The sequence below is a fragment of the Anser anser genome, assembly GCF_964211835.1.
Source record: "Anser anser genome assembly, chromosome: 3".
NCBI classification, from domain to species: Eukaryota; Metazoa; Chordata; class Aves; order Anseriformes; family Anatidae; genus Anser; species Anser anser.
The window spans coordinates 333,396-356,197 of NC_139722.1; the positions used below are offsets into that span (position 1 = coordinate 333,396).

Genomic DNA, 22,802 nt, shown 5'->3' on the forward strand with positions numbered 1-22,802 from the left:
GCGGTGTCCGGGACAGCAGCAGCTCCTCGGGGACACCGGGGGCGCCGGGGGGGTGCGGGGCTAGGGGGGCAAATCTACGCCACGGGCACCCGCCAGTGCCGGGCGGGCACGCGTGGCCGGGCTGTGGGCGGCGGCCGGTGGCACCGTGCCGCTGGCAGCGCTGGCGGGCGCTGGGGTCCCGGCACGCTGCACGCCGCGGGCCAAGCGCTGCAGACAGCCCGAAGCTGGAGGACAAGCCGGTGGCCAAGTAGCTGTGACTCATAGCGCCGAGGCACCGCGAGCCCACGGCGCGGCTGCTGCGTGCAGGATGTTCCAGCTCCGGGCACGGGTCGCGCTGCCAAGCGGTGAGGTGGCTGCCGGTGCGCCACGCCGCTGCCCGCAGGATCCTCGCAGCCGGGCCGGGGCCCAGCGCGTCCCACACGGTGCTGCTGTGCAGCCCTGTGCGTGGCGAGGCAGCATCAGCGATGGGCACCTGGTGAGACGGCCGGAACTTGGCGCTGCCTCCCTGTGGCTCGACCCTCAGCAGGGGCTGAGCTGGGTCCCCCATGTCCCCAGCAGCCCCAGAACCGTGTGGTGGCTGCTCCCAGGGACAGCCGCCCCCACTTGTGCCATGCTCATAGCTTGCTCCCTGCCAACACACCGGGTCCTTCCTGGGCCCCCAGATGCAGCTGTGCAAGGCTCAGTCTGCAAGCGGCAGCCTCGTCCAGCCGCTCTGGGCTGAGGCAGCGCCGCCGAGGGGCTGGGGCTGCAGCATGGGGCAAGGTTCCCTGCCATGTCCCCATCAGCTCTGCTCCCAGAGACCCCAGGTGGGATGTGCCCGGGGGAGGCCAGGCAGGTCAACTGCAAGCCAGACCGTGCTGGTCACTGCGTGACGTAGGATGGGCACAGGCATGTGTCCCCAGGAGGCAGCAGCACAGGCAGGCTGCAGCGCCGTGGGGCTCCTCGCTGCCCAGACAAGCGGGCTCGTCTCAGACAAGCCAGGTGTGGATGCAGCCCCGTCACTGCCCCAGCTCCAGCTCTCCCCCAAACCCTTCCTGCACCCTCTCATTTGGCACGTGCCCTCCCCACACCTTCCAATGCATCGTGTATCTGCAAAACCCACGAGGATCGTGGATGGTTGCATGCACAAGGCTTGTGCCTCCACCGTGCAGCTCAGCCTGTCCTGCAGCGCAGGAGGACCGGTGGCACCTCACGGGGGGAGGGCGGCGTTGTCAGGGGCCCTGCAAGCACCGAACGACCTGATCTGAAACCACTTCTGCAAGGACAAAGCCTTACTTGGAGGGACAGAGGGATGAGGGGCCCACCACAAACCCAAACGTCACAAGGATCGGCTGGGAACAGCGCCGTTTATTGGGTGCTCCGGCTGTCAGGAGTAGAGCTACACAGAAATCCCGTTCCCACTGGAGGTGTAGCTGGAGAACAGCAGTGGCTGCCGGGGCCTGTGGCTGCTTGGACAGACGGGCTGGGGCCGGGCAGCACGGAGCAGAGCCGTGCCCCAGCCGTGGTGCTGCACACCGGGGTCTGCACCAGGCCGCTGCTGCTCCCAGCCCTCATCCTTCCCCAGCAGCCCACTGGAAAAGGACAGAGCCGCCCCCAGGGAGAAACACCCCAGGTGCGGGGCAGGGCTGGGCAGAGCAGGGAGCACGGATGGGGGAATGCAGCAACGGGCAGAGCCCCGCACGGCCCCCTGGAGCAGCCCCCAGCCCCTGCCAAACCTGCTCCCCCCAGGAGCAGCAGCAACGGCCACAGCAGGCAGCAGGGGTCCCATAAAGAGAGCAGGGACAGTGCCCTGCACGCCCCAGCCCCATCCGTGGCCCCCACATCAAAGCCTGGAGGTGATGTGCTCAGGAGGCAGACAGGGAGCGGGGGCAGCCCCGGGACACAGCCTCTCCCCTCACACCCGATTTGCTTTCCAGGAGAGGTAGCAGTTCCAGACAATGGCCACGCACTGGACAACCGCCAGCCTGTGGGCAGAAGGGATGGGATCAACAGCCACGGCCGCAGGGACCGGGAGGCGGGGCCGTGGCTGCGCTCCTACCTGTGGCTCAGAGGGACGAAGTAGAAGTTGGCAATCTGCACCGGTGGCCAGATCTGGGCAGAGGAGGAGGAGGAGCGGTGGTGAGCAGCCGTGGCCGGGCACCACCAGCCCCACGCCCCCCTCCGCCAGCCTCTGCCCGTGCTCAGGGCATTCACCTGAGCCCACGGCAGCCCGCAGGCAGGGCACAGGGTGGCCACTGGGGACACGGAGGAGCCCAGCCCTGCTGCCCCGCTGGTGGGCAGAGCCAGCACGGCACCTGGGGCTGGGAGGCACGCTGGTGGCTTTCACCTCGCGCCAGCACTTACACAGTAGTTGGTGAGCAGGGCATCCACGTAGTCCTGGGAAAGACAGGGAGGCCATGAGCGGGCACAGCAACCCCACGGCCACGGCAGCCCTGCCCGCAGGGCGCCATGCAGGGTTCCCTCATGCTCTGACCCCCCCACCTCCGTGCCTACTCGAGGGGGGCACCGGGCAGCTCCCCGCTTCCCCTGTACTGTACCAAGGGACGTGCCTGCATGGGGCCGAGTGGGGTGGCAGGAAGGGGGTGGCCACAACTGCTCTGTGCCCACCACGAGCCCATCCTGCAGCTGAGGACCATGGGGCCGTGGCCAGGCTGCCACACGCCACTCTGCCCAGGAGGAGACGCGGGGCAGGCGCGAGGCAGGACGAGCATGAGGAGGGCAGGAAGGGAGCCAGGACGGCTGCAGCAGGCCCGGGGCACGGCTCCCTCCTCCGCTTCACGCAGGCCTGCCATGAGCCCCAGTTGAGCCCTGCAGCCCATGAGCATCTTCCCAGGCACAGCGGGCAGGGACGGAGAGGGGCACGGAGCTGGGATGACCGGGCTGGCCACCCTGGGAGCGCAGTGCACTGCTGTCCCCGTGGACGTGCCGCAGCCCTGCCCCACGGCAGCAGCAGCGGTCCCCTTGCCCAGCCTGGCTATGACTCAGCCGGGAGCCCGGCCTCCTCCCGGCACTGGCCGGCAGCCCAGAACGGGGAGAGCGGGCACAGGGGTGATGGATGCTCTGATGACGCTTCCTCTATGTGGGGAGGGATGGATGCGCCCCAAGCTGTGGGTGAAGGTGGCTGCTAGCCACCGCTGCCTGTCCCCTAGCCCATAGCTCCCCCCTAGGGCGGAGCACCAGCAGCGAGCCACAGCTTGCGGGAATTGCCCACCACGTGCACTGAGAGCCCCGCACGCTCAGGCCCCAGCCCCCTTACCAAGCAGAGGCGAGGCAGGTGCACGGCAAGAGCTGCCTGAGGCACGGCTGGGGGGGCAGAAGGGCCGGGGAGAGGTCTCTGCCCTGCACGCCAGGGGCCGGGCCGGCAGGGCAGGCGCAGCCACGCAGGTAACGTGCTCTGTGCGATGGCAGCCCCGGGCAGAGCCCCAGCCCAGCGCAGCGCCTGGCCCTGCCCAGAGCCCGCAGGGTAGGGGCCCTCAGCCACCTGCGTGCCAGGGCACCGGCGCTGCGCCCCCGGCAGACGGGCGAGCACCCCCTCGTGCCGTGTCCCGCAGCGGGTGGTCACCGCGCGCTGGTGACTCACCCTCCGGACGCGCTGACTCAGCTCGTGCGCTGGTTTCCAGCAATCGCTGCTAATGGGAGCCATCTCCGTAATGGCTCTGCAGACACAGCCAGGAGGGCCGGACAGCGTGCAGGGAGCGGGTGGCACCCCGCAGTGCGTCCAGCCCCGGCGCCCACACCCGGGGGACCGGGGGCACCAAACACCCCTCGCCTCTGGGGCCCCGGACACCGTGCTGAGCCTGGCAGGACCAGCCCCGTGCCCCATGGTGGCCAGGGCGGCCACCTCCCCACCCTGGCCACGGGGCACCCGCAGGAGCCAGCTCTGGGCTGTGCCCAGGGGAACAAGGGGCCGTGGCCCAGGCCATCAGGGCAGGGGCACAGCGGCACTGCTGGGGGCACGCGGCGCTGGGAGGGAGCAGTGCCAGGGCACCACCGCAGACAGAGCAGCCGAGAGGCGTCCCAGCCGCACGCCGCTCGGGAAGCAACACGTACCTGCTGGATCTTGGACCAGTTTTCCTCCACAGACAGACCGTTCACGGCCCCTGTGATGGCGAGGAAGCATCCGAGGAAGCATGGTGCAAACCCGCCCTGTAAGAGAGGAGACGGAGCCCAGTGCTGAGGACCCTGCAGGGACCAGCGCCCTGCCAGCAGCACTGGCACAGGGCAGCCCCTGGTGGGCACGGAGCTGCCTGCGCGCCTCTGCCCGGGGCACTGGGGAACAGCCCCAGCTCGCCCCGCTCCCGGGGGCTGCCCCCTGCACAGAGCCGTAAGGGAGGGGATGGGACACCACGCTTCTGAAGCATCCAAGGCCAGGCTAAGGGTGGCCCCACCGCCAGCCTCAGCCCTCACCAGGGCTGGTGCCAGCCTCAGGGGAGAGGCAGGACCTGGCCCCTCCGGGCCCCTCGCCCAGAGTTGGGTGCAGCAGCGACACTGGGGACAGCACGGCCCAGCCTCCTGTGCCTGCTTTAGAGCACAGACAAGGTAGCTCTGAACAGCCACGGGGGAAGGGGTAAAACAGGGATCCGAGAGACACCTGGGGCTGCGGGGCTGACCTGCCCCTGCCTAGGGTGCGCTGCACCGAGCTGTGGCTCCTGGAGCAGGGTGGGAACGCCCCGGACGTGTGGAGGCACCGTCCTGCTGCAGCCCTGCGGCGCGGGTCCCTCGCCCACGTGGCACTGACCTGGTCCAGGACCATCTTCTTCACGGCCACGGCTTTCGTGGCCCCCGGGACGAGCCGGTCCAGCACCTTGTACCATCCACCCACAACGGGGCCCTGCGAGAGGCGGGTGAGGGGCCGCGTCCCGCTGTCCGGGCTGTGGGACCCCAGGGCCCCGCGGGGCGGCCGGCCCGCAGCACGGCACTCACCACGAAGCAGCAGCCGATCGCCACCATCCTCAGGGTGCGTTTGCCGTGGTGCTCGCGCAGCCCCCGCCGCTCCACCAGCTGCTGCGCGATCACGTCGCCGGCTCCCATGAGGGCCCCTGCGACCAGCACGGCTCAGGGGCAGGGCAGGGCCCCGGGGCGCCCGGCTGGGTGCTGCCCCTGCCCCGCGAGGCCTCCGACCGTTCCCTCCCTCGGGAAGCTGCTCTCCGGTGGTGCCCTCCCTGCCCTCCCCACCGCCGCCCTGCCCGGTGCAAGGCCCGGGGCCGGGTCCTCGCTGCTCCCCGGCCGCTGGCACGGCCCCTCGCCTTGTTTCCATATCGGTGTGAGGACCGCTGCTGTGTCCCCGCGCGCTCTGCGGGGTGCAGCCCCGCTGGGCTTTTGGCAGCTCCTGCCCTATCCCACACCCTTGACCTCTTCGACGCAACTCCCTTGGCTCCGCGCTCCTTCCCCCAGCCTTTGTGGGCTCCCCACTTGCTCCTAATGCTCCTGGCGAGACAGTTCCCAGGCAGGTCTCCAGCCCCCTGCGTTTCTGCTCCCTTCTTGGAAACCCAGGGCACAGCGAGCTCATGGCCCCAGCCCCAGCAGCCCCAGCATCCTTCCCCCGCGCCCGACACCGCTGCCCTCAGACCAGCCCTACCCGGGACCGTTTGCACACGCAGCTCCTCACCCTGGCGGGCTGAGGGCGCCGGGGACAGCAGAGCCCCAGGAAGCATCCCCGGGAGTGCTGGGGCCCCACGGCCTCCCTGTGACAGCCCCAGCAGCCTTTCTTTCAGAGAGCAGGGCCCAGCCCAAGCACTGCAGGCGCTGCTGCACAGCAGCACCCCCAGCACCTCCCCGCAGCCGGCCCACGGGCACTGCTCCCCAGGCCCCCACGCACCCACCCCACGCAGAGGGGCCAGGCACCGAGGGCGCGCTGCCGCTGGGGCAGGGGCACATCCAGCCCTGCCTGCAGGCGGCCAGGCTGGGCCCCATCAGGGCCGGGCACCCTAACCCTAACCCCAAGGGAGCACCGGGGCCAGGCAGGGTGCTGCAGCCTGGGGCTGGACGTCCCCGCTGCGCCCCTCCAAACCTGAGACCAGCCCCAGGCTGACCCCGCAGCTCCCTCTGGGAGGCAGCCGCTGGCCTGCCCGGTGCTGGGGGCAGGCGGGAGGCGGCCGTGGCTGGCGGCCAGGCCGAGTGTGGGGCCTGGGGCCGCCTGGCTGCTGCCCCCGAGCGCCTTGGAGCACACCCAAGCCTAATGAGGCCACGCCGCTGGTGGCCCCAATGGGCCTCGCTGCTGGCAGCTGGAGGCTGCATGGCCACGGCGGGGCGCGGGGCCGCTCTGCAGGCAGGGACAGGCAGGTCACCGCCGCGGGCACGTGCTGCTGCTGCCGTGCCCGGGCTCTGCTGGCATCCTGGCCCCCAGCCCGGGCTGCAGGAGGTGAAGCGCTGCCTGCCCCCACAGCTCCCGGTGCTGCTGGATGCCCCAGCGCAACCGGCTGCCAGAAAACCTCCCCAGCGTGGCCCTGGTTCACGGCTCCGCTACGCCGAGGGAGTGGCAGCAGGGTGAGGGAGGCTGCGTCGAGCAGCACACACGGAGCAGTGGGCGCACAGCGGCTGGACGATGGCACGGCCGGCAGGGAGGGCTGCGCCCAGCTGGGGCAGGGGCACTGCTCGCTGGAGCTGCGAGGACAGCAGGGCGATGGGGCTCCAGCAGCTGCCTCTGGTGGCACGGGGGGGCCTGCGCCAGCCGCAGATGGGGACCTGAGGACAGAGCCCTCCTTGGCCGCCGGCCCCACACCGAGCGCGGGGTGAACCCACCTGCGCTGAGCGGCCGCAGGGCCCCGGAGCCAGCTCAGGGGCTGCCCCGTGCCGCAGCACGGCCGGCTCCATGGGGAAGGCGCGAGGGCAGAGCGGGGCCCGGAGCCAGCCCCGGGCCGCAGCGTCCGCTCCCGGGCAGCCCCCCCGGCTGCGCCTGGCCCCCCTCCAGGCCGCGGCGTGGACGCGCACCTCAGCAGCACAGCAGGTGCCAGGCGATGAATTCCATCAAACAAGATAAAAATAACGAGGGAGCGGCGAGGCGGCCGGGCACTGCCCCAGCGCCTGGCAGCGGGGGGGGCCCCGGCAGCCCCGGGGAGCGGCGAGGACGGACGGGGGTGGTCGGGGGGGCGCGGGGCAGGGGGTGGGGCACGGGGGGGCTGGGGGGAGCACCCCCAGGGGCACGGGGCGGTTGGGGGGAGCACCCCCAGGGGCACGGGGGGAGTGGGGGGCTCATGGGGGGGTTGGGGGGGCTCACAAGGGGGTTTTTGGGGGGCTCACGGGGGGGTTGTAGGGCGTTCACGGGCAGTTGGGGGGGGATTCACGGGGGTTTTGGGGGGCTCACAGCTGCAGCTACGTGGACGCCGCACGGCTGGGGAGCGCCGCGCCCAGCGGAGCAGCAGCGCGCAGGGCCGCAGCTCCCGGGGCCGCCCCGCTCCCGGAGCCCCGCGGGCCCGGCTCCATCCCCGCCTCCCCCCCCCCCCCCCCCCCCCGCTCCCGGTGCCGGCCCCGGTCCCCGCGATCCCCCGGCAGCGGGTGGGGGGCGGGCGGTGCGGTGCGGGGAGGGGCCCGGCCCCCCCGGCCCTTACCGGCGGTGAGCGCGGCCCCGGCCCAGCCCCGCGCCGCCAGGAGCCGCCCCCAGCCCCGCGCCGCCATGGCGGGCACGTGACCGCGCCGCACCCCCCCCCCCAACGACGATGGGCGGAGTCAGGGGCGGAGCCAGGCGCGGAGCCGGGGGCGCGGTTTATTGCCGTCAGTAGCGGCCCAGCACGGTGGCCAGCAGCGCCATGCGCACGTACATCCCCTGCTCCGCCTGCCGGAAGTACGCGGCGCGCGGGTCCGAGTCCACCTCCACGCTGCGGAAGTGACGTCACCACCGGGAGCCGGACCGGGAGCCCGGCGGCGCCCCCCAAAATCGTTCCCCCCGGAGCCCCTCCCCCACCCCCCCAGATCCCGGCCCGCCCGAGCCCGCCCCAACACCCCCGGCCCCGAGAGCCCCCCGAGACCCCCCCCGGGTCCAGCCCCTCATCCCCGGGACCCCCCCGGGACCCCCCCGGGCCCGCCCCGGCCCCAGGAGCGCCCCAGCCCTGTCCCCAGGCCCCCCCCAGCCCCTGCTCCCCTCCCCCAGCCCCGAGCCCCCGTGGCCTGAGCCCGACACCGCCCCCCCACCCCAACACCCCCAGCCCCGAGGGACCCCAGCCCCGAGCCCCCCCTGTTGTCCCCCCGCCGCACCTGATCTCGTTGACGCGCGGCAGCGGGTGCATCACCACCATCTTCTCCTTGGCCCTGGTCATGCTGTGCGGCGTCAGGACGAACTGCCCGAAGCACTGCGGGGGCAGCCCTCAGCACCAGCCCCACGCCCCGGCCCCCCCCAGCCCCCCCGGCCCCACACTCACAGCCTCGTACTCCTCGGCGGACTCGAAGCGCTCCTTCTGGATGCGGGTCATGTAGAGCACGTCGGTGTCTGGCAGCGCCTCCTCGATGCTCCCGAACTCCTCCTGGGGGCAGCGCTGTCAGCAGGGCTGGGAGGGGGCACACCCCCGGCCCCACCGCACCCCCCTTCCTCACCTGCTTGATGCCCTTGGAGGCCACAAAGGCGGTGATGTCGGCCGGCATACGGAGGCTGGGGGGCGTCACGTAGCGCAGGTTGACGCGGTACTGGGTGAGCAGGCGGGCCAGGGAGTGCACCGTGCGCCCGTGCTTCAGGTCGCCCACCATGGTGATCTGCGGGGAGCGGTCAGCACGACCCATGGCACCGCAGGGCCCGGGCCCGGGCCCGGGCCCGCGCCCCCCCTGCCCCACGGCACCTCACCGTCATGCCGTTGACAGTGCCCAGCTCCTCGCGGATGGTGAAGATGTCCAGCAGCGCCTGCGTGGGGTGCTCCCCCACCCCGTCCCCGGCGTTGATCACGGGCTTGCGGCAGTGCTTGGCAGCCAGCTGGGGCACAGGCAAGGCTGAGGACCTGCCCCGGCACCCAGCGGGGACGGCCCTGCCCCACAGAGCAGGGCACAGCCCCGGCCATCGGGGCAGGACAGGGCCCCGCAGCCCCCCCCAGGCCCGCTCACCTCAACAGCGCCCGGCTGGGGGTGCCGCAGCACCAGCACGTCGGCGTAGCAGCACATGGTCTGCACCGAGTCTGCCAGTGACTCGCCCTTCTGCACCGAGGACGTGGCCTCGGAGAAGGACACGACAGAGCCGCCCAGGCGGCACATGGCTGCCGCGAAGGAGCTGCTGGTCCGGGTGCTCGCCTCGTAGAACATGGACGCCATCACCTTGCCCTGCGGGGCCGCGCTGTCAGCAAGGGGAGCGGGGCGGGGGGGGCACGGGGCACCCACGACCCTGCCCCCAGCTCACCTTGAGGATGTCCAGGCTCCGCTCCTTCTGCACCAGCATGCGCAGGGTGTGCGCCACGTTGAAGAGATGCGACATCTGCGAGGAGACGGGGCTCAGCGGGGGTGGGCAGGGCACACTCCGTGGCACTGAGCCCCCCCACGCCCATGCAGGTGCCCACGGCCCCGCAGCACCAGCACCCGCCCCCAGCCTGGGCACCTGCTCCTTGGAGAACTGCCGGACGGAGAGGATGTGCTGCCCGACGAGGGGGTGCAGCAGCGGGGAGGTCTGGAAGTGGGGAGCACCCTGGGGGGACGCCTGGCGCGGGAAGGGTCCCAGGGGGTACACGTGGCTGTCCTGGATCGCAGCTGCATCTGTGGTACCAGCAGCAAGCGGTCAGCCCACGCTGCACCCTCCACAGCCCCCCACTGCCGAGTGTCCCCGACCCCCCCGGTTTCCCCACAGCACTCACCTGCCTCCGCCGCCTTCCTGCCGGCCTTTTCTCGGGCGTCCTCAGCTGGGGTGGGAGAGGGGAACAGCAGCGTTAGAGGGCGGCGGGCTGCAGCAGCCCTGCCCTGCTCTGCGGGGGTGCTTCCAGCACGGCGTGGTGCTCCTGGCACCCTCACTGCCGTCCTCAGCAGCACCGGGTGAAGGCGCCACGGGCCCGACACCAGGGTGGTGGCTGCCCTGAGATGTGAGGCCAAACCCCAGCGCTGCGCCCCACACGCGCCCCCCACGGACCCCAATCGGACGCAGCCCCAATCACACTGGCAAGCGTGGGGTCCCCGAGGTGCCGCGCGGGCTGGGGCCGGGGCAGGAGGGGAGCAGGCGGGCACCGCCGTGCCCCGTCCCAGGGACCCGGCCCCACCACGGGGTGAGAGACGGGGCCGTGCCGGGGCGGCACAGGCAGCCCGGGGCCGGCACGGCACCTGGGGGAGGGGATGCACTCATCGGCTGCGGTTAGTGCCATTTGCGCGGCCGCGTCTCATTGTCTGAGTGAGTCCCCCCCCAACATTACCGGTGCCTCGGGCGCCCGGGCGGTGCGTGGCTCCCAGCCTCCGGAACGCTGAACGGGACACAAGGGCAGGCATCAGCGGGGCACCTGGCCGCGGCCCCGGCCCCAACACGGCGGCTCGCTCGCTGCCCCGCCGCCCCCCTGCCCGCCGCGCCGCTCCCCTCACCTGGCAGCCCGGGGTCGGAGGCGCGGTGGATGCGGGGCGGGAGGTGGAAGCGCCCCTCGCCCACGGGGCCGGCCCGGCGGGGGCTGGAGGCTCGGCCGCGCAGCATCTCGCCCGCCCCTGCGTGCCTGGGCCGCTCGGGGGTCTGCGGGGAGAGGCCGAGCTGGAGCCGGGGCCGGGCAGGGCAGGGGCTGCCCCTCCCAGCCTGCTGTGCACCCTACCTTCACGCTCTCCTTGGCGGGGGCCATGTGTGGCACGGGCACGGCTCCCATGGGCCATTTCCTCACGTCCTGCCCGTAGCCAGGGGGCACCAGCACCTGCAGCCACAGCGGGTGAGGGGCCGGTGCTCGGTGACCCCCCCGGGTGCAGGGGAGCAGCACCGAGGACCGGCGCGAGGGCCTCACCTGCCCGTCGATGTAGGCGACTTCCCCACGCAGCACCACCCTTCGCACCGTCCCCTTCACCTTCATGCCCTCGAAGGGCGTCCAGCGGGCCTTGGAGAAGGCCGTGCGTTTGGGGATGACCCACTCCTGCTCCAGGTCCACCTGCCGGGAGAACACGTCAGAGGTGCTGGGGCCAGGCCCGGGGCGGGCAGCGGGGCAGGGACCCACCTCCACGTAGGTGTCCTCCTGCGCCGGCAGCCCAAAGATCTTGCGGGGGTTCTCGTAGAGGCGCTGGACAATGTCCTCCACGGTGAGGCGCCCCTCGGACACGGCCGTCAGCAGCAGCGGCAGCATGGTCTCCAGGCCTGGGTAGCCGGGGGGTGGCTCCATCCCCTGCTTCTCCTCCAGCGTGTGCGGGGCTGCGAGATGGGGCCGGTCAGCGTGGGACGGGGCTGCGATGCCTGGCCGCACGAGGACCCACTGCCGCCCCCACCCCACGTCCCCGGTCCCTCAGGGCTAACCGTGGTCCGTGGCGAAGCAGTCGATGGTGTCCATGTTCTCCCAGAGCGCCTCCACGTCCTGCTGGGTGCCCAGCGCTGGCCGCACGGACCCGCAGCCCGCCCCGAGGCGCCCCAGGTCATCCCGGCACAGGAAGAGGTGGTGCGGGGCCACCTCGCACGTCACCGGGACCCCCTTCTGCTTGGCCGCCTTGATGAGGAGGATCTGGGGGAGCCACGGTGAGGGCAGCTCTGCGGCCCCCCGCGCCACGTGCCCCAGCACCGAGGGCTGCTCTGAGGGGACCCCGGGGCCCTCTGCTCACCTCCTCCCGGCGGGCCACATGGCAGATGTGCACGGGGCGCTGGTGCAGCTGGGCCACCATCAGGACAGCAGCCACCGTCTGCCTCTCTGCGTGGGCCACGATGGGCAGGTGCCGCGGCCACTGCTCGAAGTGCTGGGGGAGATGGGGCTGGTGGGCACCAGGGGCCCTCGCCAGGCCCCCGCCAGCCCCCGCTGCGGCTGCTCACCTCCATCCACAGCGACACGTCATCCATCCGCAGGCTGGAGAAGGTGTCGTTCAGGTACAGCTTGAGCCCAGCAGCTGCCCCGGCCAGGGGTCCCAGCGAGCGGGCGTTGTCCGAGGAAGCACCCAGGAAGAGGGCGAAGTCGCAGCGCGCCCCAGCCTCAGCCAGCTGCGGGCAGTGGGATGTAGCTGGTGCCGGGCAGGGGCTGCCCCCCCCGCCAGCCCCAGCAGCACACGGCGAGGGGAGGGCGGTGGGGGCCGCAGCAGTGCCATCTCCTTACCTTCTGCGCCAGGGCAAAGGAGGTGGCATCGGTGATGGCAGGGCTGGTGTTGGGCATGGCACACACCATAGTGACGCCCCCGGCCAAGGCAGCTGCTGTGCCCGAGGCAAAGTCCTCCTTGTGGGTGCCGCCCGGCTCACGGAGGTGCACGTGGACATCGATCAGCCCTGGGGAGCGGGGCAGCATCAGCAGCAGTGGCCCTGGGCAGGGGCCAGTGCGCCAGGACGCGGCCGATGCAGGGGACGCCAGCAGCAGACAGGAACACCCCTGTCCCCAGGGCTGCCCCGGGTACTCCCCTGGCCCCGTGCTGCCCCCAGAGCCCCCAGCCCCACCTACCCGGCAGGCGGATGAGTTTCTGGGACGTCATGCAGTCCACGTGCATCTTGAGCGGGGGGGCGGCCCCGATCTGGCCCAGTGCCTGTGGGAGCAGCAGCTGCCAGGTTAGATGTGTCCTCCAGGGGTGTGCGTGGACAAGGCTCAAACAGGGCCAGGACGAGGGCACCCACTCGAGCCCCAGCCCAGAAGCCGCCCTCCCGCCCGTAGCAGAGCCCATGTACGTCGCCAACCCTGCAGCACCCCCGGCACCCCCCTGCCTCACCCGTCCCCAGCTCGTGCCCAGTCCCACCTCCACAAAGAGCTTGGTGCACTTGATGTCGATGATCAGCGGCACCGAGTAGTCGACGGCCAGGCGCCGGGTGCGGTACCCCTTGGTGACAAAGGAGGAAAGACGCCGCCCCCCCGAGTTGCGCATGGAGAGGTTGATGACCATCTCAAAGTGGTTCTCGGCCAGGTAGTCCAGGATGCTGCGTTGGGTCTCACGGGCGCCGGCCTCGCTGCCGTCTGTCTCCTCGAAGTGCCAGTCCACCGCCATCACCTGCCCGCAGCACCCTGTCACAGCCCTGCGCCGCCCCCAGCCCCCCCACCGGGCCCCGAGCCCCCACCTTGATGCCGTGCTCAGTGTAGAAGTCGGCCGTGCCGAGGCTGGCGTACAGGTTGTAGCCGAGGCTCTCCAGGGTCCGCACCGTGGGCAGCAGCTCGCTCTTGTTCTGCAGCACCACCGCAGCTGGTCAGGGCACTGGGGGGGGGACCAGGCCCCGCCAGCCCCAGCCCCGCAGCCCCGGCCCCACACACCTTGTAGCTGCCGATGGTCAGCAGGATGTTCTTCTTGGGGATCTTGAAGCCGGTGCTGAGCATGGCCTTCAGGTAGGCCTCGCAGCGGTTCTCCCCGAAGCAGGCCACCTCGCCCGTGCTTGTCATCTCCACGCCCAGCACCACGTCCGCACCCGCCAGGCGTGAGAAGGAGAACTGGGGCACCTGGGGGCAGCAGGGCTCAGGGACCGCCCGCACGCGGCCCCCAGCCCCGGCCCCAGTCCCCACTCACCTTGACGCCAACGATGCCCGTGCCTGTCATGAGCCCCACAGGCTCCACGTCCTCGCCCATGATCACCTGGCTGGCCAGAGCCACCAGGTCCACCCCCAGGGTCTTGGAGACGAAGGGAAAGGAGCGGGACACGCGCACGTTGCACTCGATCACCTTCAGCTGGTCGTCCTGCGGAGAGGGGACAGGTGTGAGAGGCGGCCTGGGGCCGCAGGGGTCCTCGCGGCACCCCTCCCCGGCACGGCCCCGTCCTCCCCGTCGGAGGTACCTTGGCGATGAGCTGCAGGTTGAAGGGCCCGGTGACCTGCAGCTCCTGCCCGATGGCATGGACGATTGCCTTGATGCGCTCCAGTGTCTTGGGGGTGATGTCCTGAGGGGGCGTCACCAGAGTGGCATCGCCTGAATGCACCCCGGCATTCTCCACGTGCTCCGAGATGGCGATGGCCACCACCACACCGTCGCAGGCCACCGCGTCCACGTCAATCTCCTGTGAGCAGGCACACGGTCACCGCCCGGCAAGGCGCCGAGGAAGGACCTAGCTCTGGAGGCGCAGCAGCCACCCCTAGGCTGCAGGAGCCCTGGCCAACCTTGGCCTCCTGGATGAACTTGGAGATGACAACGGGCTGCTCCTTGGACACGGCCACCGCGTTGCTCAGGAACTTCTCCAGGTCGCTGTCCGAGTAGGCCACATTCATGGCCGCGCCACTCAGCACGTAGGAGGGCCGCACGACGCAGGGGTAGCCCACCTTGCCACAGAAGTGCTTGGCCGACTGCGGGAGAGGCAGGCACCCTCAGCCGGCGTGCCCAGGGCCTGTGCCCTCGGGCAGCCCGTCACCCGCACCGCCCACACCTCCATGTCAGAGAGCTCCTTCCAGAGGGGCTGGCTGATGCCGATGGTGTCGAGCAGGCGGGAGAACTTGAAGCGGTTCTCGGCTGAGTCAATGGCCTCCGGGGAGGTGCCCAGGATGCGGCACTGCTGCCGGTGCAGGGCCATGGCGATGTTGTTGGGCAGCTGACCCCCCATGGACAGGATCACGCCCTCGGGGTTCTCCAGCTCGTAGATGTCCATCACCACCTGCACGTGGGGCAGGGGGCTGGCTGGGAAGGGGTCGCGGTGGCCCCCCCCATCCCCACTGGCCCCGCAGAGGGCAGGGCCCGGGACACCCCCACCCCAGCCCCACAGTGGGCAGGGCCCCAGCCCGCTCACCTCAAAGGAGATCTCGTCAAAGTAGAGGCGGTCGCACATGTCGTAGTCAGTGCTCACTGTCTCGGGGTTGTAGTTCACCATGATCGTCTTGAAACCCATCTGCCGGGGTAGACAGACGAGGTGAAGCCGAGGGCACCCCCAGCCCCATCCTCTGACCACGTTTCCCACCACCTGCCCAGAGACGCCCGCACCACCGGGCCCGTGGGGCGCTGGGGCCCAGCCAACCTTGCGGAGCTCCTGGATGCAGCCCACGGCACACCAGTCAAACTCAACGCTGCTGCCAATGCGGTAGACGCCGGAGCCGATGACCATGACGTGGGGCTCGCGGAAGGCCAGGTCGTGCTCGGTGCCGTTGTAGGTCAGGTACAGGTAGTTGGTTTGGGCCGGCCACTCGGCCGCCACGGTATCGATCTGCTTCACCACCGGCAGGATCTTCAGGTCGTGCCGCATCTTGCGTACGGCCAGCTCGGTGCTGCAAGGGGCAGGGTGAGAGCCAGGCTGCAGACCGGCACCAGCAGCAGAGCCGGGGGCCGCCCCCTGAGCACCTCACCTGAGCACCGCCAAGGCCACCTGCTTGTCGGAGAAGCCCAGCTGCTTGGCGCGCTGGAGCACAGCGGGCGGCATGGTGCTCTGCTCCTCGCGGTACGCCTCCAGCAGCACCGCGTGGTCCGTGATGTTCTTCATCTTGTGCAGGAACCAGCGGTCGATCTTGGTCAGCTCGTAGAGGCGCTCGATGGAGTAGCCAGCCCGCAGCGCCGCAGCCAGCACAAAGATCCGCTTGTCCGTGGGCGTCTCCAGCTCCTGGCAGGATTTAGGGGTGAGTGGGGCTGGGGGGGCCTGGCTGGCAGCGCAGCCCCCCCAACCGACCCACCACCCTTTGCACCCCGTTGACCCCAGCACTCACCACATCCGAGGCTGGTTTCACAGTGTGGTCAAAGCCCACGCAGTTCTCATCCACCATCCTCAGCGCCTTCTGGAAAGCCTCCTCAAAGTTCCTGCCGATGGCCATCACCTCCCCTGCGGAGGGAGCCGTGAGCAGCCTGGACCCACACGCACCGCCCCGCGCTGCCGGCCCCGCCGTGCTCACCCACGCTCTTCATGGAGCTGCCGATCTTGGTGCTGACGCGCAGGAATTTGCTGAGGTCCCAGCGCGGGATCTTCACCACGCAGTAGTCCAGGCTGGGCTCGAAGTTGGCAGTGGTGGAGTTTGTGACCGAGTTCCTGGGGACAGGAGGGGACGGGACAGTGTCAGGGGCCTGCAGGCAGGGCCCTCGGGACGTCCGAGGTCTGTCCCCGGCCCCCAGCGGCGATGCCATTACCTGAGGACGGGCAGGGGGATGCCCAGGGCCAGCTTGGCAGCCACGTAAGCCAGGGGGTAGCCGGTGGCCTTGCTGGCCAGGGCAGAGCTGCGGGACAGCCGGGCGTTCACCTCGATGATGTAGTACTGCAAGGAGCAGGCAGGGGGGCTGAGTGCGGGACGGGCCCCTCGCAGCCCCCCCACCTGCAGCTCAGCTGGGATGGGAGACCACGGAGCTCAGACGGGAGGGCAGCGACTGCCACGGGGCAGAGACCGCCCAAGGACCACACAGCACCGGGAGAAGACCGGCAGGGAGCCAGGCAAGTGGCCGACACGGCAGGGCCCAAGGGCAGCAAGGTGAGGCTCAGCCCCGTGGCACGGCGCGGGCAGGACCCCAAGCTGGGCTCCCCCAGGGCTGTCCCGGTGGGCTCAGGGACGGGGCACGCAGGGGGGCTGCGCTCACCTGCTCCGACTCGGGGTTCAGGGCAAACTGGATGTTGCACTCGCCCACGATGCCCAGGTGCTGCACCACCTTCACGGCCGTGCGCCGCAGCATGAAGTACTCGGTGTCGTTGAGGGTCTGACTGGGCGCCACCACGATGGACTCGCCCGTGTGGATCCCCAGCGGGTCCAGGTTCTCCATGTTGCACACCTGGCAGCAGGGGGTCAATGCGGGTGGCCCCATTTGTGCTCCCACCCCACTGCTCCGCCGCGCCCCAGAACGGTCCCACCTGACCCCCATCCCCCGGGGACCACGGGGGGCTCCCCACACAGCCAGGACTTGAACACCAGCCCCTGCGACACCGCTGTGCTGCCGGCCCCAGAGCACAGCAGGGCACCTGTCCTGCTGGGCAGCAGCTGTGCCGACATCAGGAAAGGGGCCGGGAGCCCCCCGGGGCCGGGGCGCAGCAGGGAGCCCCTGCCCCCGCGCCCTGCAGCACCCACCCCTCCACAACCCCCCCGGGGGCAGGGGGCTCCCCAGCCCCGTCTCATACCGTGACGCAGTTGTTGTAGGCGTCCCGCACCACCTCGTACTCGATCTCCTTCCAGCCCTTCAGGGACTTGTCCACCAGGACCTGGGAGGTGTGGGTGAAGGCCTGGCTCACCAGTGCCACCAGCTCCTCCCGGCTGTTGGCGAAGCCGGAGCCCAGGCCCCCGAGGGCATACGCGGAGCGCACCAGCACCGGGTACCCGAGCCGCTCGGCCGCTGCCTGTGCCTGGGGAGGGTAGTGAGATCAATGCCGGGGGTCAGCAACCTGCCCGGGGCTGACCCCCATCCTGCCCCCCCGGCTCCATCCTTCCCCGTGAGTGCCCCCAGCACACCCCCAGACCTGCTCCAGGGAGGCAGCGGCCTCGCTGGGCGCCACGTGCTCCCCGATCTCCTCCATCTTTTCTACGAAGACTTTGCGATCCTCCGTCATCTCGATGGAGGCGACGGGGGTGCCCAGCACCCGCACGCGGTACCGCTCCAGCACCCCAGCCTTGGTGAGCTCCACGCCGCAGTTGAGGGCCGTCTGCCCCCCGAAAGTCAGCAGCACCCCGTCGGGGCGCTCATTCCGGATCACCTGGGGGGTGCAGTGCGCATTCAGCGGGGCTGCACCCTCCAGCTCCATTGCCCTGCTGCCCCCCAGGCAGCGCTCCACCACCCAGAGACCCCCAGGCAGCCCCCGGCAGACTCCCAGCTCCCCGTCCCCATGCCCCCCAGCCCCGCGATGCTCACCTGGGTGACGTACTCGGGGGTGATGGGCAGGAAGTACACCTTGTCTGCCAGCCCCTTGGAGGTCTGCACCGTGGCGATGTTGGGGTTGATCAGCACCGTCTGGATGTTCTCCTCCTTCAGCGCTTTGATGGCCTGGGGGAGCGGCAGGCTCACAGCTCACGGCCTGGGCCCGCCGCCCCGTGCCCACCCCATCCCCGGGGCACTCACCTGCGACCCTGAGTAGTCAAACTCGCCCGCCTGCCCGATGGAGAGGCCTCCGGAGCCCAGGATCAGCACCTTGCGGGGCCGGGCCGGCTCCTGCCCCGCGGCCGGCGCCTCGCTGAACGCCAGCCAGTCCTGCAGGCGCTGCCGCACTGCAGGGGACGGGACGGGGGGTGCCGTGAGCCCCCAGGCACAGCCCCAGCCCCACGGCCCCGCACACCACAGCCATGGCCCGCAGCCCCTCTGCCCCTGGGCCCCAACCTCGGACCCCACACACAGCCCCAGCCCTAGCATCCACCTCTGCCCCACAGCCCCCAGCACAGCACCCCTTGTGCAGCGCGGCCCCAGGCGCGGGGGGCTCGGCAGCACCCTCGTGCCCCACGCCCACCTGTTTTGGCACTGCCATCCCCCCGCTGCAGGTCCCGCGCTGCCTCGACGAAGACATCAAAGAGTCCCTCCAGGTCTGTGGGGCCGGCGCGGTGCTCCGGGTGGAACTGGACACTGCAGGGGGGAGGTCAGGCACCTGCACCCCAGCCCCACACAGGGGCCATCCCCCGCTCCCACCCCGCGCCCACCTGAAGAAGGGCTTGTGCTCGTGCACGAGGCCCTCGTTGGAGCGGTCGTTGGCGTTGGTGAAGAGCGGGGCCCAGCCGGGCGGCAGGCTGCCTGCCTCCACCGCGAAGCCGTGGTTCTGCGCCGTGATGAAGCAGCGCCGCGTGTCCTCGTGCAGGCAGGGCTGGTTGTGCCCACGGTTCCCGTACCTGGAGCGGGGACACGGGGTGTCAGGCACCCCCAGGCGGCCAGGACCCTGCGCGGGCTGCCTGCCCACCCCCAGACCCCTCTCACTTCATCTTGTAGGTGCGGGCGCCAATGGCCAAGGCGATCAGCTGGTGCCCCAGGCAGACCCCAAAGACGGGCTTGGGCTGGGGGGCCCCCAGCACGCTGCGCAGGCTGGCCACTGTCTGCTGGCAGAGCTGCGGGTCCCCGGGGCCGTTGCTGATGAAGAGCCCATCGAAGTCTGTGCCCAGACAGAAGCAGAGTCACAGAGGGGACACCAACCCCTGTGGGTCACAGAGGGATCGCCCCAAGCCCTACCCAGCAGCCCAACAGAGATGCAGCCCAAGTGCACAACCTCACCAACTCCCAAAGAGAGTTGCACAGAGGTATCCTGAACCCACAGACCACCATCCCACTCACAATCATGATGCCCCAGCCCCACATCTCACTATGTCTCCTGCAGGATCCCATCGCGGGCCCCCCCCAGAACCACTGTCCCCCATGACCTCAGGGTATGATGATGCTGAGGTGCCCAAACTCCCTGTCATGGGGCAGGATGTGGTTCCCCAAGGCCCCCGGCACCAGCCAAGGAGACAACCCCTGCTCCAGATCCCACCCTCCCCTTTGCAGGGCCCTGGGAGCCCCTGGCTGGGCCCACCCCACCTGCGGTGTCCAGGGGATGGTCCCAGGGAACCACGGTGACGGCCGCCCCCCGCTCGCACAGGCACCGGACCTGGTTGTACTTGAGGCCGCAGTCGACTGCGGTGATCCGCAGGGATCCGCCCGGGTTGAACACACGGGGTGTCTGCAGGGAAGGTGAGTGCGGGGACCAGACGATCGCCCCAGGCCCCCTCCCAGCCTGGGGCTGGCCCTCTGCTGCAAGGAGCCCTGCAGCCCCAGCTCAGCACCAGGCACCCAGATCCCCCCGACCATTCACACCTGTGCCCCTGGCCATACCTTCAGTGACACCTCCTGCACGAGATGCCGCTTGTTGGGGTCCTCAAAGGGGAGGCTCGTCTCGAGGGTCTCATCTGGCACCAGCTTCCCCAGCAGCGTCCCCTTCTCACGGATCTTCTTTGTTAGGGCCCGAGTATCCACCCCTGCAGAAGGGCCATGAGACACGGCTGTGCGGCCCCATCCCACCCCAGGCAGGACCCCATTCTCCAGCATCTTCACCACCCCAACCCTGGGTGGAGCCCTGGGGAGCAAATCCCAATGCAGAGGCAGGTCTGGTCCCAAACTCACTGCCCCAGCACCCTAGGCGCGCCCCAGCTCCACCCCTACCCCTGCACCCGACCCTGCAGCCCCCAGCCCCACCTGCCAGACCAGGGATGTTCTGCTCCTTGAGCCACTGGTCGAGGGAGCGGGACGCGCTCCAGTGGCTAGGGGTCTCCGAGCACTCGCCCACCACCAAGGCAGCCACATGGATCTTGCTGGACTCGAACCACTGCAGGAGCAGAGTGTGAGCATGGCCGGGATCATGGCCATCAGCCCACGAGAGGTCCCCCGCACCCCGTGGGTGCCCAGCCTGGCCATCTCATGGGGCACCGTGGGACAGCTACAGCCCAGGGCTGTGGAAGCCCTAAGGGATAGGGCCCCCCAGCCCTGGCCACGTGGCCAGAACACCCTGGCAGGGCTGGCGTCATCCCTGTCTCGCCCCACACCCAGACCAGTAAGGTCGAAGCTTGGTGTGGCAAGTGCTGCTGGACCACAGCCCCAGGCCTGGAGGCCAACACAGCCGTGGGGCCCCTCAGCACAGGGCAGATGTGGTGTGGGACAGCACCACCAGCCCCAGCCCCAAACAAGCCAGCGCATCCCACCCTGCGGGATGGGGGCTCTGGACCCCGGGAGCAGAGCCTAACAGAGCCACAGCAGGGACGGACCCACGCGTCCCCAGCACGGCAAGAACTGCCAGCAGCGTGAGTGAGGCTGGGGACGCCTGACCCAGCAGCACAGGAGGGGGCCCAGGGGCAGCGCAGCGGGGCCTGAGGTGGACACGGAGCTGCCGCAGCGGGGCCTGGACTCTGTCCTGGGGGCAGGGGCGGCCGAGTGGCTGGGAGGGGCCCGGGGGCCTTGAGCTGCTCTGCCCCCCAGCCCCAGGGGTAGAGACCAACGCCCCGCACCCGGAGTCACCCCAAGAAGCGGCACCCAGCTCCGCAGCGCCTCGGTCCCGGAGCACAGGGGTGCTGCAGCTCCCGGTCCCGCTCCCTGCCCGGCGCTGGGTGCCCGCGGCATCGCAGCACAACCTCCGCCCGCCACGTGCCACCGCGCCCCAACGCGTGCCCGCGGGCGGCGAAGTTTGGCAGCGGCGCTGGCAGCGCCCCGGGAGGCGGCCGTGCCCTCACCCGGCTCAGCCCGAAGGGGTCAGCCTCGTCGCGGGGCACGCCGTAGTTGCCGACGAGCGGGTAGGTGAGCACCAGGATCTGGGCCCGGTACGAGGGGTCGGTCAGCGCCTCGGGGTAGCCCACCACGCCGGTCTGGAACACTGCGGGGACAGCGGAGCCCGAGCCGTGGCGGCGGGTCCCGGCCGGCCCCGGCCCCCCCGCGGCACCGCGCCGCGCCCCCACGCGTGCCCCCACGTCCCGCGAGCCCCGGCCCGGCCCCGGCGCCCCTCGGCCGGGGCCGCCGCCGCCGGGGGAGGCGGGAGCGGGGCGGGATGGGATGGGACGGGACGGGACGGGACGGGACGGCCCCGGGCGCCCACCGGCCCCGCTCCCGGGCTGGGCAGCCCCCGCCGCGAGGGGAGCGGAGCGCGGCCCCGGCCCGGCCGCACTCACCGACTTCCCCGGCGGCGGCGGCGGCGGCCCCGAAGGCGCGGCCGCGCAGCACCGACCCGTCCTGCAGCACCAGGCAGCCCATGGCGGCTCCACGTGCGCTCCGGCGGCCGCGGCGGCACCGAGCCAGGCGCGTGCAGCGCGGCGGCGGCGGCGGCGCGGAGGATCCGGGGCGGGGCCGGGGCGGGACGGCCCCCGGCGGCGGGGCGGCGCCGCTGCACCTGGAGCACCTGGCGGCCGGGGGCGCCCGCGGGGCACGGGGGGCGCAGAAGGCCCGGGGCCTGCGCGGAAACGCGAGGCGGGAAGGAGGGGAGGTGGCTCCGCGCGGCGCCTCCCCCGGCCGGGACCGCCCGCTTGGGCCGCGCCGCCGGGAGGGAGCGGTCACGAGTGGGGAAGCGGCGCGGGGCCCGCCGAGGGGAGGCGGACACGGCCCCGGGACCGCCGGTGGAAAACGGAGCGAGGCCTCCGAAGGCAGGGACCAGCACTATGTACGGGGATGGAAGCGCAAAACAACAGAACACATAGAACAAGAACTCTCTTAAAAACATCACGTAACTTTAATGGAAGTACAAAAAAAAATTTAGAGAAGAAACACACAGAAACCTGGTCTGTTTTTTACACCGCAGAACCAGGGGAGAGCGCGAACGCAGTCCCCCACTACCACAAATTATGCAGTCGAGTTTCCCGCATTTGGGGAAATCGCAGGGGTCAGCACACCCGGAGTGCAGGGGATGAGCCTCGCCCTGGGAAAACCACCTGCCTGATCATGGTGTCTCCCCTGCCAGGTAAGTATGCCTCCCGCTCCCCGACGCCGCGGCCCCACGCGCGCGCACGCACACCCACCACACGGACACGCGCCCCGCAACGCCCGCCGCGGACGCGCCCGCCCCGCCCCGCCCGGCCCCGCCCGGCGCCCACGTCCCGCGCCCGCCGCGCGCCCACGCGGGGCCACGCGCGGCGCCGTGTGGTGTGGGTTTTGTCCCGGTATGCCGCGCGGCGCCGATCTGCATGGGCACGCCCCCTGATCTGCATGGGCACGCCCCCTGATCTGCATGGGCACGCCCCCTGATCTGCATGGGCACGCCCCCGCGCACGCAGGCCACGCCCGTCGGGCTCCGGTTCCCCACGGCGCTGCCCGCGCCGCCCGCCCGCCCCTGCCCGGGCTCGCCGTTACCGGAGCGGGGCAGAGCGAGCGCTGCCGAGGGGGTGCCGAGCCGGGGCCCGCACCGAGCCGAGGACGTGCCGTGCGCAGCGGGAGCTCTGTCGGGGGATCGCGGCTGGCCGAGCCCCTGTGCA

The 22,802-nt window shown here is 71.2% G+C and overlaps 2 protein-coding genes across 7 annotated transcripts; both read right to left on the minus strand.

Annotated features, from left to right (window-relative positions):
• Positions 1-1,327: 1,327 nt before the first annotated feature.
• Positions 1,328-7,711, minus strand: MPV17 (mitochondrial inner membrane protein MPV17). 5 transcript variants are annotated; one of them, XR_014581888.1, is made up of 7 exons: positions 7,548-7,711; positions 4,924-5,039; positions 4,739-4,831; positions 4,051-4,146; positions 2,194-2,376; positions 2,039-2,091; positions 1,328-1,964 (listed from the first exon to the last, which is right to left on the minus strand). XR_014581888.1 is itself a non-coding variant. In XM_083829775.1 (7 exons), the coding sequence occupies exons 1-7, from the start codon at positions 7,612-7,614 to the stop codon at positions 1,895-1,897; spliced, it is 528 nt and encodes a 175-aa protein (XP_083685901.1). In that variant the 5' UTR covers positions 7,615-7,710; the 3' UTR covers positions 1,328-1,894. The 5 variants fall into 5 exon arrangements, 3 of the variants coding, with proteins under 3 accessions (XP_083685901.1, XP_083685903.1, XP_083685902.1); XM_083829775.1 differs by having other exon boundaries at positions 2,344-2,376; positions 7,548-7,710; XR_014581889.1 differs by having other exon boundaries at positions 1,884-1,964; positions 2,295-2,376.
• On the minus strand, positions 7,689-21,683 carry CAD (carbamoyl-phosphate synthetase 2, aspartate transcarbamylase, and dihydroorotase). 2 transcript variants are annotated; one of them, XM_083829761.1, is made up of 45 exons: positions 21,510-21,683; positions 21,078-21,217; positions 20,050-20,179; positions 19,690-19,832; positions 19,396-19,537; positions 18,802-18,973; positions 18,531-18,716; positions 18,344-18,456; positions 17,962-18,107; positions 17,755-17,886; positions 17,366-17,599; positions 17,030-17,251; positions 16,498-16,686; positions 16,057-16,181; positions 15,825-15,958; positions 15,642-15,754; positions 15,288-15,538; positions 14,963-15,209; positions 14,738-14,836; positions 14,381-14,605; positions 14,118-14,300; positions 13,799-14,017; positions 13,534-13,701; positions 13,284-13,466; positions 13,094-13,198; positions 12,778-13,026; positions 12,489-12,570; positions 12,153-12,319; positions 11,876-12,040; positions 11,671-11,802; positions 11,372-11,573; positions 11,079-11,269; positions 10,872-11,012; positions 10,689-10,784; positions 10,471-10,612; positions 10,308-10,355; positions 9,762-9,806; positions 9,509-9,663; positions 9,314-9,388; positions 9,025-9,237; positions 8,771-8,896; positions 8,527-8,682; positions 8,355-8,456; positions 8,191-8,285; positions 7,689-7,814 (listed from the first exon to the last, which is right to left on the minus strand). In XM_083829761.1, exons 1-45 carry the CDS (start codon positions 21,589-21,591, stop codon positions 7,712-7,714), a joined length of 6,768 nt encoding a protein of 2,255 aa, XP_083685887.1. In that variant the 5' UTR covers positions 21,592-21,683; the 3' UTR covers positions 7,689-7,711. The 2 variants fall into 2 exon arrangements, with proteins under 2 accessions (XP_083685887.1, XP_083685888.1); XM_083829762.1 differs by lacking the exon at positions 10,308-10,355.
• Positions 21,684-22,802: the final 1,119 nt, after the last annotated feature.